General features: G+C 51.7%; 1 protein-coding gene across 1 annotated transcript in view; it reads left to right on the plus strand.

Annotated features, from left to right (window-relative positions):
* Positions 1–1790: 1790 nt before the first annotated feature.
* Mtch2 (mitochondrial carrier 2) overlaps positions 1791–17638 on the plus strand; it is a gene marked incomplete at its 5' end in the record, with an annotated part of 18689 nt that continues 2841 nt past the window's right edge. Inside the window, 11 exon segments of the mRNA XM_013514048.1 lie at positions 1791–1875; positions 2012–2118; positions 5504–5530; positions 8162–8224; positions 9504–9561; positions 9943–9994; positions 10321–10380; positions 12291–12384; positions 13671–13718; positions 14528–14595; positions 15567–15642. Of these exon segments, the coding sequence (XP_013369502.1) occupies positions 1791–1875; positions 2012–2118; positions 5504–5530; positions 8162–8224; positions 9504–9561; positions 9943–9994; positions 10321–10380; positions 12291–12384; positions 13671–13718; positions 14528–14595; positions 15567–15642 (738 nt within the window).

Genomic DNA, 17638 nt, shown 5'->3' on the forward strand with positions numbered 1-17638 from the left:
CAGCGGGGACGTCCACGCCGGGCCGCCCGCGCGGGCGCGACGCGCTCGGCGGCCGCCAAAGTGGAAGGACGAGCGAGCCAGCTTTTTATTATTTCTCGCTCGCGTTTCTTGTTCCTTCTCATCCATTGACTTTGGGGCTGTCGCTACAGCTGTTGTGTTCCGAGATTGTGACCCCAGATACCCAGGTAAACACAAGGAGCCCATTCAGGGCTGATCGGAAAGTCAGGTTGCAGAAGGCTGCCCTGAGCGCTGCCTGGCAGCCGCGGTCTGAGCGCTGTGTGACAGCGAAAACCGCGTTCGTCCGGCTGGAAAACAGTTCCGCGCAGAGTTTGGGAGTTTGAACAGCAGCGCGAGCTCCCTGGTGCCTCACCTGTGCCTCCCCTTGCTTTATTTTCTAATGTCCTGTAAGTATTCTTACGTGGCATTCCGTATTCACAGGCAGGTAGACCCTGCGTTTGTAGCTGGTAACACACCTAGATCACATTTTCACTTGCTTTTCTAGATTTCCCTATGAAGAGCCAGTCACTCTTTTTTTTAAAGCTTTGTTGAGAGTTGGCATAAGTACCTCATTCATTGTGTCAAGGAAGGAAACAGCTTTTAGGGTCTTGGTCTTTCCCTTTCGTAGAAAACACGCGGACAGGAGGGGAGGACCTTACTCCCGAGGTGGTACTGACGGAAATTACTTGTTGCCGTTGACCCGAGTACATTCAGATTCTGTGTGTAGAAGCCTCTTGTGACACAGGTTATTTGGACCCAAAGCGGAGACTTTGATGACATGTACTGTGATGTTTAAAACAGAAGATTGAATCCCAGCACTGGGGAGGCTGAGGCAGGAGGACTGCTGCCAGTTCTAGGCCAGCCTGGGCTACAAAGTGAGTTGAAGGCCAGCCTGAACTGCACAGCGAGACCCCCCTCAAAAAGACCAAAAAACAAAGCAAAACACAGGATTGGCACATGTGGGGTAGATGGCATCTGAGGTGACGTTTTTCAGCATAGTCAGTGTGAACCCATTACTCAATAGTTTCCCGGGAGACGTGGTAAGTGACATTCAGAATTCTTAACTCAAAAGCTTGAATGCCATTTATTCTTATTTTGAAACACTGGGGTGCTGTCAAATGTGTGGGTTTTGGTGAAATTCCCAAATACTCAGCTTTAAAAATAGTTCCATGATAGCAGACAGAAGTTATTTAATAGAATAGATTCAGAGGTCACAGGAATGCAGAGTCAAAACTGTGTCCTGCAGCGGTGGGTCCCTCAAATACCCTAGTACGTCACAAATTCTGAATAGACTGCACAAATACAGTGGTAATCGTTAGTTTATAAAACGGCATTTATTAAATTGTTAATGACGCTCAGTTCATCTAACAGGAACCAAGCTTGTGGTCATTTCCTAAGTGAATTTCCCGGCTACATCTACATTTGGCCTTTGAATGTTTCTGTCTAACCAACTGATGCTGTCAGGGTAGGCATCTTGTCTTGTTCAAACATTAAAAGTGCCCTAGGTTTTCTTCTGAAACTATTTTTTGAGCTTCCCCAGTAAAATGTTCCTAACAGAAGTTTCCTTACGCTATTTTCAGTTATAAAGAAAATATTAGCCTGCTTCGTGCACTTTGGACTAGAGTTTATTGAACCCAGACTTAATCAGTTTGACAGAACAGAAACCGAACAGGGTGGTACTTTAGTTCTCCACCGGAAGACATAAATTGCGTTTGTACTTGTGTTTATTTAAGGCCTGCCGCCAGGGTATTCGTGGGAACGCTCAGTGTTAAGGTTTTCCCTTGTTTTTAAAGGTGGGATACGAGCCTCTTCCTCCAAAAGTAGGACGGAATATTTTTGGGCGGCAAGTGTGTCAGCTTCCAGGTCTCTTCAGTTACGGTGAGTGTCTTGGATGTGTTCACAGTCAGATGATGTTGCGGACGGGCAGGCAGGGGCTACCGAAAAAAGTGAGGGCGCCTTGACGTTCATACAGCCACTCTCTGCCCGGCGCTGAAGTCTCTGCCTTGGTTCCTAGCTCATCACATTGCGAGCATCGATGGGAAGCGCGGGCTGTTCACCGGCTTAACGCCCAGACTGTGCTCGGGCGTCCTTGGAACTGTGGTCCACGGTAGAGTCTTACAGGTAGGAGAACAGCAGCTCATCTTCCTTGGATTTTGGCTGCCTTTTATGTTTAGTTCATTTTACTGATTAAGAGCAGTTTTTGTTTCTTGTTTTGAGACAAGGTTTCACTGTACAGTTCAGGCTGTCATTGAACTCACTGTGTAGTCCAGGTCGGCCTCAAATTCAGAGTTACCCTCTGGCCTCAGCCTCCCAAGTACTGGGGCTACAGATGTGCACCGCCACACCTGGTACCTAGTGTGATCTTAATGACACATTTTCTATTAAAGACTATTTTTTAAAGAAAGAATTTTAGGTGGTGCATGCCTGTAATCCACCCCAGCACTCTGGAAGGCTGAGGCACGATGATTGCAAGTTGCAGCCCAGCTCGGACAACCTCGCCACTCAACAAGACCCTGTCTCAAAAAATTTTTAAAAGGGCAGAGAGGGGCTGGGGATTTAGCTCAGCGGCAAAAGCGCCTGCCTGGCAAGTGCAAGGTCGTGAGTTCGGTTCCCGGTACCGGAGAAAAACCAAAAAAAAACCAAAAAAAATAAAAAGGGCAGAGAATTTATCTCAGTGTAGATTTAGTCTTCAGTACCCCCCCAGCTCCCAGAAAAAGAAGACATAAGTGTACAAGTCAGGGGAGTGGTTATTTATGGAGGAGAGGATGGAGCAGCTGGGAGCGGCAGTGCTCTTCTTGGCCTGTGTGGGTCGTTGCCTATTAATTATTTACAATGCTGGACGCCGGTGTTCTGTGCTCTGTTTTGTGTATGTGTGAAAGGTAAGGCCTGGTCAAATCGTAGCCAGTGCAGGACAGTGGTTGCTTTGGGGCAGGGAAGGACCAGAGGAGGACTGGGTGTGGCCGTCCCTGTGGATGGTAAGAAGGCGGAGACCTTGAGCCCTGAAGGGCAGAGGTGTGGAGGGGCTGGGCTGGGCTGGGCCAGGCCGGGCAGCGCACCTCCCTGCAGGAGCAGTGCCCGTTTGCAGGGCGTGTCCCTTGGTGGTGGGGGTGTAGGTGAACTTTTACATTTTTTTGATACGTGAGAGATGTTTCGTAATTTTTTTTCCTTCTGGTGCTGGGAGTGGAGCCTAGGCCTCCCATGTGTTCAGCTGGGCTTTGCCTGTGAGCTCTACCTCCAGCCCAGAAAGTGTTTAAACATCAGTGCAGGGCTGAGCCCCGACCTCAGCGTCTGTTCCTGGCCCTGCTGGCTAAGGCAGAGCATCTGCTTCCGCCCAGCCAGCGTCAGGTCTCAGGTCCTAATGCCAGTAGGCCAAGCCCCATGCCTGGGCTTACCGCGCGCGTGTGCGTGTGTGTGTGTGTGCGTGTGTGTGTGTGTGTGTGTGTGTGCGTGTGTGTGTGTGTGCGCGTGTGTGTGTGTGCGCGCGTGTGTGCGCGCGCGCGCCGCCTGCCACCTCCTGGGTCTCCTGGTCTCCCAGCTCTGTGCCGCACCCGAGCCCCTGAGTGGTCTGCCACTGCTGTGCCACTGAGGCTGCCTGGGACACCGTGGTCACAGGGCCCTCGTGTGCTAAGCTGGGCTGGGCCGGGTCCCCTGTGCACAGACAGGAGCCATGGGCCCAGGTGCCTCCCCGATGGAGGTTGGAGAGGAGGCAGGTGAGGGTGGCAGCCGATGGCTCTTCTGCTTCTCTGCCCATTCGCAGGCACGTCCTGCCACGGACAAAGCCAGTGGGAGGGCCTGGGCGGTGGTGCCCCCAAGTCCCCGGTGCCGTGGAGGGCCTGGGAGGGGTCACAAGGATCGTGTGCACCGTCAGGGATGGGCCGGACAGGGAGAGAAGCCCGGTGAGGAGCAGAGGACCTAGAAAGGCACAGGTGGCCTGCGGGAGGCGGTGCCCCCATGGATGCGCTTGGTGCAGGGTGGCGGGACCTGTGTCAGACTTCATGTCCTTATTCAAGGCCTCTTCCTCCCAAAGCCACCGGCAGTCTGGGTGTGGCAGAGGCCGACACAGACGAAACATGGATTGTCCCTCCACAGAGTACGCATGGGAGCATCACAGACACAGTTCCTTGTTTGCTAGTGATTCTTCGGTTTTGCCAGATTCCTTTTATTTTTATTTTTTGGTACTGGAAATTGAACTCAGGACCTTGCACTTGTCAGGCTGGCACTTACGCCACTGAGCTATATCCCTGGCGGTGCCAGGTTCCTTTTATTTCTGACGGTAAAGCTGGTGGTACTTTGATTGTTCTGGTTTCTCAGTTGCACTTATCACAGTGTAAGTCAGAAAGACCTGAAACTACTAGAATTAATTGTAGCCATAGACCTGAAATATAGCCAAAAGGTAGCACTTTGCCAAATCTTAACATTTCTCTTGCCTGTGATTGTGTAGTTGTGTGTGTGCATTGCTGGGGAAGGAAACTGGGGCCTCTTGCATGCTACGCAAATGTTGTGCCCCTGAGCTGTATCCCTGTGATTTTTTAAATATCAGTTCTTTTTACAGAAGAAGGTACTGTAGCCAGGCGTGGTGGTGCCACATCTGTAGTCCCAGCACTGGGAGACTGAGGCAGGAGGATTGCAAGTTCAAGGCCAGCTTGGGCTACATAGGGAGACCCTGTCTCAAAAAAACTGCAACAAAAAAAAGTGTTGTCTTTTTTTTGATCTAGTACAACTAGAAAGTAATAAAAGTGTCGTGTAATAAGGGGCTCAGTTGTCTGATTGTTGTATTTTCTCCCAGTCTGCTTTCTACTTCTAAAATATCTAGTGTTTCTTCTCCCAGTATACTCTGGCTTTTGGCTCTATTCATATTCTCTTCTGCAGAAGAGGAAAAATTGCTGGGCGTGGTGGCTTACACCTGTAATTCCAGCACTTGGAAGGCTGAGGCAGGTGGATCGCTATGAGTTTGAGACCAGCCTGAGCTACAAAGTGAGTTCAAGGCTAACCATAACTACATAGTGAGACCCTGTCTCAAAAAGACAAAAAAAGAAGAGGAAAAATCGTCATTGATTGATTTTCTTTGTGTTACTGGGGACTGAGCCAGAGGCTGCACAGTGAGCTATGTCCCCAGCCCTTTTTTTTGCTTTTTTCTTTTGAGGCGAGGACTGTGTAAATTGCCCAGGTTGGACATAAATTTGCAATCCTCCTGCCTCAGCCTCGCAGAATGCAAGGCTCCCAGGCCTGTGCCACCAGGCCTGACTTCCTTTGTTATAAATAAGAGTTTTCATGAACACTTCTTTTGTTCCTCCAGCTGACCACCAGTATGTTAAAGTTTGCAACAAGATCATCTTGGAGATATTTATTTCCGGTTGATTAATTAGCAGTAGAAACTGATTGAAGACTTGCAGAAAAACAAAACAAAAATGCCCGCTGTTTTATTCTGTGCCAGTAAGCTGTCATCTTGTCTTCCCTCACATGACACGTGAACAGACCTAATGCACTTTCTCTGTTTCCTCCGTAGCATTACCAGGATGGTGACAAGCCCGAGGTACGTTGAGGCTGAGTGCCGTGCTCCGGCAGGCCCCTTGCATGCGGTTAGGGCTGGGCCTCTAGGAGAGATCTGCGGCCTCTTGTTCCGTCGCAGCCAGTGCTGGCTGGGGCAGGGCCGAGAGCTGGAGCGGCTCTATTTAAAACACAGCTGGAAATAAATGTATGAAAAAATGTTCAACATCCCTGGTCATTCGAGAGATGCAAATTAAAACACTGAGATTCCATCTCACCCCAGAAAGAAAGGCTATCATCAAGATACCAGCCAGTAACAAATGCTGGTGGGCTGTGGGGGAAAAGGAACCCTCTCCACTGTTGGTGGGAGTGCTGACTGGAGCAACCCCTGTGGAAATCGGTGTGGAGATTCCTCAAAAAACTAGGACTAGAGGTCCCATTCCACCCAGCTGTTCCCCTTCTTGGAATCTTCTTGAGAGAACGAAAAGCATCATATCACAACAATACATGCACACCCACGTTTATAGCGGCACAGTTTATAAATAGCCAAATCTTGGACACAGCCCAAATGTCATCAGCCAGTGACTGGGTAAAGAAGATACGGTTTTGGGCTGGGGATTTAGCTCAGCGGCAAAAGCGCCTGCCTGGCAAGCGCAAGGTCGTGAGTTCGGTTCCCGGTACCGGAGAAAAACCAAAAAAAAAAAAAAAAAAGAAGATACGGTTTTTTATACAGTGAAGTACTGCTCTGCCGTAAAGGATAAACCTGAAACATTTCTAGCTAAATGGATGCACTTTGAGACCACACTCCGAGGTGAAATAAATTGGACACATACATGTAAATACTGCATGGCTTCTGTGGTGTGAGAAACCGAAAGTGTAAGTAAGGACCAAGACGTGTACTGTTGTGAAACATGAACATTTTCAAATGGGAAGAGGAACTGCGGGGAGTGAGGAGGGAAGGAAGAGGAAAAAACAAGAAAAGAAGGAAAAATGGAAAGAAGCTTTTGTAAATAAGGGGAAAAGGGGCCAGGGAAGGAGGAGAATGGGAAAAAAAAGAGTCAAGTTACAGTCCTGTGCAGGTACAAAGTCTCTATGAGGAATATGATCATTTCATATACCTAGAATGTGCCAATAAACTTAATTAAAAAATAAGTAAGACAACTTCCACCACCCCAAAAAAATAAGTAAATAAAAAATAAAACTGACTGCTGGGCATGCGGGTGGGTACTTGTGATCCCAGTACTTGGGAGGCTGAGGCAGGAGGATGACTACAAGTTCAAGGCCAGCCTGGGCTACATAAAACAAAAACCTGGCAGAATTATTTTTTTCTTTTTTTTCCCCAAATTCCTACCTTCTGATTTTTTTTTTTTTTTTGAGTCTTTTTAGTTTTTTATTAGTACATCTTACAGCACGTAGTGACTGCATTTACTGCGGGGAGTTGGTCCATGTGTGTAACGCCCTTGCTCGTTTCCATCCCCCGCCCCCACCCTCCTCGCTCCCGCCAGCTCTCGATTCCCTTCCCATTTCCAGAAGCCCTATTTCCATTTTTACGTTCTGGTCTTTTTTAAATCTCTTTTCACTTCTTTCTGTTCTGTTCCCACTCCATCTCTTGTTCCCCTTCCCATTTGAAGATCTCTTCAAATCTTCTTGAACTTCAGGTTTATCTTTTATTTTTCTCTTTCTTTATATTTTGGATTTCTCATATAAGAAACCCTGCAGCTAGCGTGGTGGTGCACACCTATAATCCCAGCACTCAGAAGGCAGGAGAATCGTTGTGAGTTTGAGACCAGCCTGGGCTACAAGGTGAGCTCAAGGCCAGCCTGAACTGCATAGAGAGACCCTGTCTCAAAAAGACCAAAAAAAAAAAAACCCTAGGCCTCAGGAGGTTGAGGCACAAGTTGGAGGCCAGCCTGGACTATATAGCAAGGCCTTGTCTCAGGAAAAAAAATGCAATGCCTAAGCTTGTGTGTCTCATTTATTTCACTTATCGTTTTAGTCACACAGTGCATCTTTTCCTACAAATGACTCAAGTTTATCCTTTATGACAGAGTAGTACTACATTGTATGTAAGTACCGCATTTTCCTTATCCGTCTCTTGACGGGCATATAGGCTTTTTATGGATTTATCACAGTAATATGATGCCCTTAACTCGAGATGATTGCTAGAAGGGGAATAACTGGGTCAAATGTAATTTCTAGTTTTGGGGTTTTTTGGTTTTGTTTGTTTTTCTGAGACAGGTTGGTAGTTCAGACTGGCCTTGAACTCACGGTGATCCTCCTGTCTCAGCCTCCCAAGTAGTGGAACTATACGCGTGTGCTACCACACCTGGCTAGTTACAGTGTTCTGAGGGGTCTCCATGTTGATCTCCATCGTGGCTGTACTGGTTCACACTCCCACCAACAGCGTAGAAAGGGTTCCTTTTTCCTGTGGCTTCACCCACATTTGTTATTACTAGATTTCCTGATGATGCCCGTCTTTGGAGTGAGATGGAAGCTCAGTGTTGTTTTAATTTGCACCTATCTGATGGCCAGCTATGGTGAACATGTTTTTCACGTGTCTGTTGGCCATCTGTACTTCGGGGAAGCGTCTGTGCATTTGGTTGCCCAGGTTTTGATGGGGTCTCTTATGAGGGGAGGCATCTCATTCTTCGGTTTTTTCTCTGATTTTGATTTCCAGGAGTCTGGACCTGGAAGTGTACAAAAAGAAGGCTCGCCTTCCTTTGACCAAGTTATCAAAGAGGTGAGAGACGAAGTTTCTGCCTTGCTCTCTGCCTGATCCTGAGCTCTGCGGCCTCTGCGGATTCAGGGTTACAAGGCGGTGCTTCCCTGTCTGTCCCCAGAGAAAAGTGAGCCTTCGACTTAAATTGGGCTTTCCAGAGGGAGGAGGAGTACGTGTGTGAGCAGGGTTAAGATGCTGTGTGTGCGTGCGTGTGCGTACGTGTGTACATGTGTACATACGCCACTCCCCACAACGAATGTATGCATTGTGTACTGCCAGTGTGTGCGAAGCAGCAGCAGGCAAAACAACAGCAACAGCAGGCTCCTGACGGCCCCGGCTCCGGCGCAGTCCCGGCAGGCATCCCCTCTGCGCTCTGTCCCTGGCAGACTTCTCACCGAGATGGCGTGTGGGCGTTCACCCAGCACAGGCTATGCTGTGCAGCGAAGTGCTGGGGCCCCACCACGCTGTGTGTACACACATCATTCCTGCACTGTAGTCAGTGTTACAGACCTATACCAAGAAAGTTGGTGGTGGTTTGTTTGGTTTGTTTTTCTGTGCAGTTCAGACTGGCCTTGAGCTCACTATGTAGCCCATTCTGGCCTCGAACTTGAAGCGGTCCTCCTGCCTTAGCCTCCTGAGTGCTGGGATCGTAAATATGTGCCACCACACCTGGCTTAAGAAAAAGAAAAACTGGTCTGAATGTAGTTCAGCGGCGCAGCGCCTGCCTGACAAGTGCAGGGCTCAGGGTTCGATTCCCAGTACCAAAAAACAAAAAGAGCTTTTTTTTGTAGTTTTTTGAGACAGGGTTTCACTGAGTAGTCCAGGCTGGTCCTGAACTCACTCTAGCCCATGCTGGCCTCAAACTTGAAGCAGTCATCCTGCCTCAGCCCCAGATCTACCTCCGAGCTGAGGTGACTGCCCACCTCCTGACGTGACTCTGGGGAGGAAGACGCCTAGGCAGGCAGAGCAGAGCGGCTGGGGAGCGCAGGCTGCCTCCCCCTCATCTTCCCGTGCCAGGGCCGCAGCCTCCCGAGGGCACGGAGCAGGGTGCAGAGCGCGTGTGCTCAGAAACTGCCCCCAGTGCCGGCCGTGCCCCCGCGGGTGCCACCTCGTTTCCCGGCTTTGTTCAGATGTGTGGAGCTGAGGCCGGAAACCTTTGAGAGAGCCGCTGGGAGGGACAGGCTCGGGGCCTGTGGCCGAGTGTCAGCAGACCCCGTCCAGCCAGTCCACGGGCTCCGGGCGCTGGAGCACTGCCACGTTCCTGGTCACGAGTTGAAGTGTGTTTATTCCCTGTTTCTAGACAACTCGAGAGATGATTGCTCGCTCCGCTGCTACCCTCATCACGCACCCCTTCCACGGTACGTTTGCCTTTGGCGCCTGACGTCCGCCACTCATCCTCAGGCAGCTTCGTCTCTCCTGGCTGTGCAGACAGGCTGGCCCGGGAGTTGATGAAGTGCCATTTTTGCTGGCACTGCGAATTGAACCCGGGGCCTTTGCACTGAGCTATATCCCCACCCCTTGTTTACATTTTTAGATAGAATCTTGCTAAGGTGCCATGCTGGGCTCAAACTGGAGGTCCTGCCTTGGCCTCCTGAGTGCTGGGATTACAGGCGTGCGCTACCATGCCCAGCTTTTCTCCAGTTTTTGCAGATAGCAGTTTCCTTAGGTGGAAATGCCTTTTTTTTTTGAGGCTGTCTTTGCCATCCTGTTTGTACGAGTCTTTTCTCTGTATTCTACAGTCATCACTCTGAGATCGATGGTGCAGTTCATAGGAAGAGAATCCAAGTACTGGTGAGTGCGTTCAGCGCTCAGGAGCGCTCCTGAAGCCGCAGTGGTCTCCGTTTGTGTGATTCCTGGCCCTTCCAGCACAGCTCTGCGGTGTTGAGCTTTGCTGCACGTGGAAGGCCGGGGAACAGGCAGAATCAGCCCCAGGAGTTGGGGTGCCCAGCCAAGCCCGCAGGAGGGGAAGGTGGAGCTCGAGCTCTGACCGTGCACCCTCTGCACCCTCAGCAGTGGCGTCTCCCTGTGTAGAGCCAGAGTGCAGCCGGCAGGCGTGGGGGCTCTCGCACAGCCTGTGTGAGCTCAGCATCCGCCCGTCCCCTCCCCTGTGTCCGCAGCGGGCTCTGTGACTCTGTAGTGACCATCTACCGAGAAGAGGGCATCCTGGGATTCTTCGCGTGAGTAGACGGTTCTTTGTGTGTGGTTTTTGTGTGAGTGGAAAAGCTTTTCTGAAAATAAGGGCGGGCAGTGTTCATTTAACCCCCAGGGAAAATGTACTCCCTGGGTTTACTTTATGTTACGCTCCTTTTAGGTCCCTTCTGGCTTAAATTCCTTGTTGTAAAAATCTCACACCTCTAGCCAGGTGCGGTGGTACGCACCTGTTGCCCCAGCTACTCGGGAGGCTGAGGCAGGAGAATTGCAAGTTCAAGGCAAGTCTAGGTAACTTAGACCCTGTCTCAAAATTTAAAAAACAATCAAATAAAATTGTTTTCCCTACTGTGGCTCAAACCCAGAGGTTTGAACTACCTCCTAGCCCTTTGTAATTTTTTCATTTTTGAGACATTCTTGCTAAATTGTCCAGATATGATTGAAACTTACAATCTTCCTGCCTCAGAGGTATATATTCAGTTAATGGGGAAAATTAATTTTTGAAACATAGAAAAATCATCTTCATATATTTTTCTTATCCTGCTCTTTTTTTTTTTTTTTGTACTGAGAATCAAACTCAGGACCTCGTGCTTACCAGCAGGCGCTGCGCTGCTGAGCTATATCGCCAGTCCTTATTTTCCGTATCCTAAGAAAACAAAGTTTTAGTTCGGAAAAACTTAGTCAATTATACTCATTCTGTGAACAGAACCTTGGAAGCTGCATGTGGCGGCACACTTGTATAAACCCATTTACTCAGGAGGCTGAGGCAGGAGGTTGCTAGTTTGAGGCTGGCCTAGAGAGACTGTGTTTGAAAAGAAGAAAGACAAAGGGCTGGGTGTAGCTTCATGGTAGAGGGCTTGCATAGCACGTGTGGGGCCATAGGTTCTGTCCCTAGACGTGCAAATGCCAACGCGTGGCGTTACTAACCCCACGGTCCCGTTTACTTCACAGTGCTTCCACGTTTTCCTCTGGTGCTGGGAGTTGCACGCGCTCCACCAGGCCCCACCCTCAGCCCACTTCACTTGGTTTGAGTGTCGTAGATACTCGGGGCCATCTGCAGGATGACTGGCAGTCGTCTTGTTTTTAGAGACTTAAAAAAGCCTGGTGTGGCGGCACCTGTAACCTCAGCACTCGGGGGGGCGTGAGGCAGGAGGATCGAAAGTTCAAACCCAGCCTGGGCAGTTTGGCAGCTGTCTCAAAGTTAAAGAAAAAATGGGCTGGAGATGCGGTTCGGTGTCGAGGCCTTGGATTCAGTCTCTGGTCCAGAATGGGACACAGCACTCATTGCTGCCTCTTGCGTACCGGGGGTGGGGTGGACTCCCACTGCTCTTCCCATGACTCCGTCTGCTCCCCATCTCTAGAAATGTGTTTGTTTTGTTTTCCCCACTATGGCTCAAACCCAGGGGTTTGAGCTACCTCCCAGCCCTTTGTAATTTTTTCATTTCTGAGACATTCTCACTAGATTGTCCGGGTATGATTGAAACTTGCAATCCTCCTGCCTCAGCCTCCCTAAGTGGAGGGATTACAATGTGCACCATCATGCCTGACTGGGAAACATGTTTTTGATGCCCCTCGTTTCTGTTTGAACCCTCTGTATCTTCTGACCTGCCACTTTCAGTATCAAGTAGTTTAGTAATGCTATATTTAAGTGTTTTCTACAAAGCACCTTCCAAATCTTGGGCCTCGCTGCTGGGAGTGAATAAGAGCAGCGCAAGCCCTGAGTAGTTGGGAGGGCGTGGCCTACTGTGTTTTCAGAGTGGGCGCAGAAGCCATCCGACGCCACCCCAGCCTTGAGAAGCTGGGGTGAGACGTGGATGCAGGGCTGGACATCTGTCGGGTCCCGGAGGACGTTTCCAAATCGAGCGCTTTGAGGGTGTGTGTGGGTGGATCGCCTTTCGCTGGTGACGCTGCTTGGTTACCTTCATTGTCTCTTCACTAGAGGTCTGATTCCTCGCCTGCTGGGGGACATCATTTCTCTGTGGCTCTGTAACTCGCTGGCCTACCTCGTCAATACCTACGCCCTGGACAGTGGGGTAGGTGCGGCGCGCGAAGGGCCGGTGTGGGCGTGGGCCTCCGGTGTCGGGCCGCCTTGCCTGCCGGGACGTGGTTGGGGGTGAAATGATGGGTCGCATTTTCAAGGCGAGGGAGATCATCTCCGCTGACTGCAGAGAGGTGACCTGTGGAGGCCCTGAGGGGTGACGGAGCGCCTGGGGACTGAGCCGTCCCAGGCCTTACCGAGAGCGTTCCTTTATCGATAGCCGAGTCAGAGCGCGCAGTGAGGCAGAGGGCTGCTTCATGCCCTGTGTGGGGGTCTCTTGTCCTCCTCACTCTTCCATCGCTGGGACAAAGTGCCTGTTGCCCGGCGAAGGGGAGGAGGGTTGCCTGGGCCCGTGTTTTCATTCTACGCTCCGCTGGTGCCTGGCAGGCAGGAGCAGAGGGGCCGGGCGCAGGACAAGCTGCTCAGCTCGGGGACGGGGGAGCAGGGAGAGGAGGAGTTGCAAGGGAACGGGCCCGGGCGTTGCCCGGCACCCCGCCCTCCGGTCCAGCACCCCGCTGTGGCCTGACCCGTGCCCTGGCGGGTGTCATCCCCACCCGCAGGTCGCCACCCAGGGCCCCACCTTTGAAGGCCAGAGACTATGGGGGCACCCTAGGTCTAACCCCTACATCCGTGTGACCAGGGTACTAAGGGGACGCTCAGGCTCCCGCAGATCTGGGAGGTGTTGGGAGCCAGCCTTTCCGGAAGTGGCTCTCCCCTCTGCTTTGTGGCGGCGTCTTCACAGCAGACAGCTGCACGGCACAGCCTGGGTGCGTGCTCACCTGGCCCCATGCAGAGCTGGGAAGCTGCGCACGGACACGCCGTGGGCAGAGCTTTGCAGGCCACACACTCAGGATGCGGAAATGTCTTATTAATGTTTTAACACGTGCTATCAATCTCATCTTCATTTTTGAAATATTGAGGCTGTCACATTTGTTCCTAAACCGTTCCAGTGCAATACAAATTCATCAGTTGTAAATCAAGTTGATCATTTTGATTGCTGGTTTTTTATGCTCATGACTAGCATTTTATATTTAATCTTCCAAATTGATTTTCAGGAGCTGGGCATGGTGGCTCAGACCTGTAATACTGGCACGCAGGAGGCTGAGGCAGGAAGATTGCTGAGAGTTCGAGGCTATCCTGAACTCATAGGAAGACCCTGTCTCAAAAAAAAAGCTGTCAGAGAAACACAATTTAGAAATAAAATATCTTGCTGTGCCTGTGGGGGCTAATATTGACTTAATTTTTTGACTCATTCTGACAGAGGCTGTTTTCTTATTTCAGGTTTCCACCATGAATGAAATGAAGAGTTATTCCCAAGCTGTCACAGGAGTGAGTTTTTACAATTTTCCTAACCTTCTAAGAATGGTTGTTTTTTTCTTTTAAGTCTGGCCTGTAGCCAGGTATGGTGCATGCTTGTACTCTTAGGGAGGCTGAGGCAGGAGGGTGGCAGGTTTGAGTCCCTGGGAAGACAGGCACACCCCACCGTGCCCAGCTAGTCAGTGGCTTTTAAAGTAATTTCCATCGTCTCTGGAAGAATGCTCCTATTTTCTTTTTGTTTGTTTGTTTGTGTTTTTGAGACAGGGTTGCACTATGCAGTTCAGGCTGGCCTTGAGCTCACTTTGTAGCCCAGGCTGGCCTCAAACTCGCAGTGATCCTCCTGCCTCAGCCTTCCGAGTGCTGGGATTACAGGCGTGCGCCACCACGCCCAGCATGCTCCTATTTTCTTACAGTGTGTTTTGAAAGCTTTCTCTCTAGTGGTTGTGTTTACTTGCTACCCTCTGTGATGTGGCTCAGTTTCAATTGAACGAGGACGGGGTTCCGGTTGGGCGAAACGCCTGCCCTTTGTTAACATGGCAGAGGAAGGCCAGGTGCAGGCCTTCAGCCCCTTCTGCCTGGGAGGCCGAGTGGGATTGCAGATTGGCGTCAGCCTCGTCAGGTTGGCAAGGCCCCATCTCAAAATAAAATGTTAAAAAGAGCTGGAGAAAATAATTTAAAAAGGCCCGGGAATGTGGCTTGGTGCCAAGGCCCCGCGCTCGGCCGCAGCGCTGACCGAAAGCGCTGACGGCGCAGGCGGCGCGGTTGCCTGGGTCGCTGGGCTGGGTGGCGGGGCGGCCTCTAACCACAGTCTCTGCTCCCAGTTCTTCGCCAGCATGCTCACCTACCCCTTCGTGCTTGTGTCCAACCTCATGGCCGTCAACAACTGCGGGTGAGTCCTCCGCTCCTCTCCTTCGGGCGCAGGCTGGGGCCGCCCAGGGCCAGCAGCGTCCTGCCCGGCCTGAGCCGTAGTAGCCCGGGCTCTGGCTTCTCCCCTGCCAGCCCAGAAGGCCCCAGGTGGTGGGTGCTCCCTCTGCAGAGCCCCTGCGGCAGCCCTGGCCGCTGCTCGCACACAGCAGCTGCGTGGCTCTTGCGGAAGAGTGGGCGCGGACGGCGTCTCAAGGGCCCCGTACGCTTCTCAAGTTCATATGCGGTCGCCAGTAGCGTAGGTCTCACGTGAGAAGGGGCAGGATCACTACGCACTGCAGTGTGCGCGTTCCCGTGAGTGTGGCAGGTGCGTCGGGCGTTGAGGGGTGACCTGTCCTTGATTTCCTTCAGGGACAAAGTGAGTTCCTAAAGTGAGGCCACCGTCTGTCCTGGGACAGGAAGTGAGGCGGCGGCGTGAGTTGGGCCGCTTGGCCGCCACGCCGCTTCCCGCCGCCTCCGATTGCAGGGTGCGGTTGGAGGCAGAGTGACACCGGTTGGAGGCAGAGTGACACCGGCACTTGCTCGTGTCCCCGGGCTTTGCTAGAGCAGGTGGCGGCAGGGACGCGGAGCAGGAGTGCAGCCCGTGGTGTCAGACCCGCTCCAGCAGTTGGCGCTGTGCCAGCAGCAGGCAGTTTTTAAGTCTCCTGTCGCTGCTGTGCTCGAGTGTCCCTTGTCCGCCGATGAGCAGCGTCACTATGGGAAGGAGCGACGTCGTCCTTGTGACGAGAAATGTAGATGCGCAGGGGATCCCCCTGAGGTGTTTGATCTCCGCCTCCTCCAGCATAATTTGTTTTAGTAGGGCTAAAAAGAAAGTAGAACTAAAACTCCCTCAGCGCCCGTGGCGGCAGGGCCGCATGTTGTCACAGTGTCATCGGGGTCATCGGGCGGGCCGGCCCCGGGTCGCCACGGACGCAAGCAGCCATCTCTCTCTCGCAGGCTTGCTGGTGGGTGCCCCCCCTACTCCCCAGTCTACACGTCCTGGATCCACTGCTGGTGCTCGCTGCAGAAGGAGGTACTGCCGCTCCCCTCGCATCTCGGGCTTGGCTTGCTGTGCCCTCCCCTGGCCCATCCCCGCCTTGTGGCAGCGTGCCACTAAACTGCCCAGGCCAGGTTCAAACTTGGGATCCTCCTGCCTCAGCCTCTCAGAGCACTGAGAGCACAGGTCTGCACCACCATGCCTGGCTTCTCTTTTTGTCTTCCTAAGTAATGCCTGTGGGATCCCAGCTTAGCTCCTGCAGTTTGCCCTTTAACTGCTAATGAAGGCACCCTTTAATCACACCCGCACCTGGTAGAGGCGTAAGCAGTGGCAGAGGCAGTCACTAGACTAACCTGGAGCCATTTGCATGATCCTGTTCCAGCGCCAGCTAGGGTCTAGGCTGGGCGTGGTGGCGCACAGCTGTCATCCCAGCAACTAGGGAGGCTGAGGCAAGAGGATCTCCGTGAGTTTGACCCTAGCCTGAGCTACATAGAGACTCTGACATTGAAAAGAAAAAAAACATGCAGACCTCCTCCAAATAAATAAATAGGACCTACTAAGAGAATTATCCTAGTTGTTTGAATAATAGTTCTTATTTTGGTATTTTGAGGCAAGGTCTAAAACTTTGAACTTGGGCATCCTCCTGCCTCAGCCTCCCAAGTGCTGTGGGATAATAGGTGTGGGCCATGATGCCTGGCTATGGTTGAGTGCTAGGATGGAAGCCAGGGAGGGCCCCGGGTATACCGAGCAGACTCCACCAGCGAGCTGCGCCCCAGCCACTCAAACAGACTCACCTTACATATTCAGGGGTTTCCCACAGCTTATGAGGAGACCTAAAAATATGTCACATGTATTTATGACACAAGCATGCCGCAGCGCTGAGGCAGAGCTGAGGGACCTCGGTGTGCGATTCTGTCTGGGTGACAGCGCTGGTTCGTCACTGCCGGCATTCTGAGCAGCTGCAGTCGCTTCGAGTGGCTGTTAGCTTTAAGCTGCTCTTGAGTGGGAAGCGCTTCCCACAGCGCTGCAGGAGAAAGAAGCCCTTTGTGGCTACTTCATCGCACAGTGACCTGCGTGACAAAGGCCTTTGTGCTCAGAGCCCAGGCTGCCAGGCTGCCAGGCTGGCCTCTGGCATCTGGATGAGCAGACCCGAGTGCGGCAGCGGCTGTGCCCCGCCAAGCCCCTCATGCAGGCCCGCACACCGCTGTGCGAATCCGCACCGCCGTGACCGCCCTGCAGACCCGCCGAGGCCGTCGCCGTCGGCTGGCGTGCTTTTTCTCCCAGTCCGATTTTATCCGCACGTCTGCAGTGCACACAGTGATTGCATTCCTCACAGGGAATCTGGGGGTCTGCGCCTGTTCCTGGTATAACTTGGGTGGTTTTTTTCCCATTCCCAGCCCCTCCTTCCCTCTCCATTTAAGAAAGCTGCTTTCCATTTTTCCTTTTCTCCTTTTTACTCTGCCCTTCTCCCCTCCCCCGCCCGCCCGTCCCGTGGTCCCCTCCGCATTTGAACATTGTCTTCCTATTTCACAGTGCCTGTTAATACGTGTTGGTCCTTAATTACACTTTCAGTTTCTCACACCAGAGAAACCGTGCAGCATTTACACGTGTGTGTCCGATTGATTTCACTTAAGAGTGATCTCAAGCACCAGGGACACAGCGCAGTGGCACAGCGCCTGCCTGGCAAGCGTGAGGTCGTGAGTTTGATTCCCAGTACCAAAAAAAAAGTGATCTCAAGGTGTGTCCATTTAGCTAGAAATGGCTTTCATGGCAGAGTAGTACTCTGTTGTATAAAAAAAAGTATCTTCTTTATCCACTCATTGGTTGGTAGGCATTTGGGCTGTTTCTAAGATTAGCTGTTACAAACGGTGCCGCTGTAAAGGTGGGTGTGCATATATCACTGTGACACGATGGTTTTCATTCTTTCAGGAAGATTCCAAGAAGGGGACAGCTGGGTGGAATGGGACCTCTGGTCCTAGTTTTTTGAGGAATCTCCACACTGATTTCCACAGTGGTTGCATCACATTCCGAA

Source organism: Chinchilla lanigera, unplaced genomic scaffold (genome assembly GCF_000276665.1).
Source record: "Chinchilla lanigera isolate Chin_1 unplaced genomic scaffold, ChiLan1.0 scaffold00021, whole genome shotgun sequence".
Classification (NCBI taxonomy): Eukaryota; Metazoa; Chordata; class Mammalia; order Rodentia; family Chinchillidae; genus Chinchilla; species Chinchilla lanigera.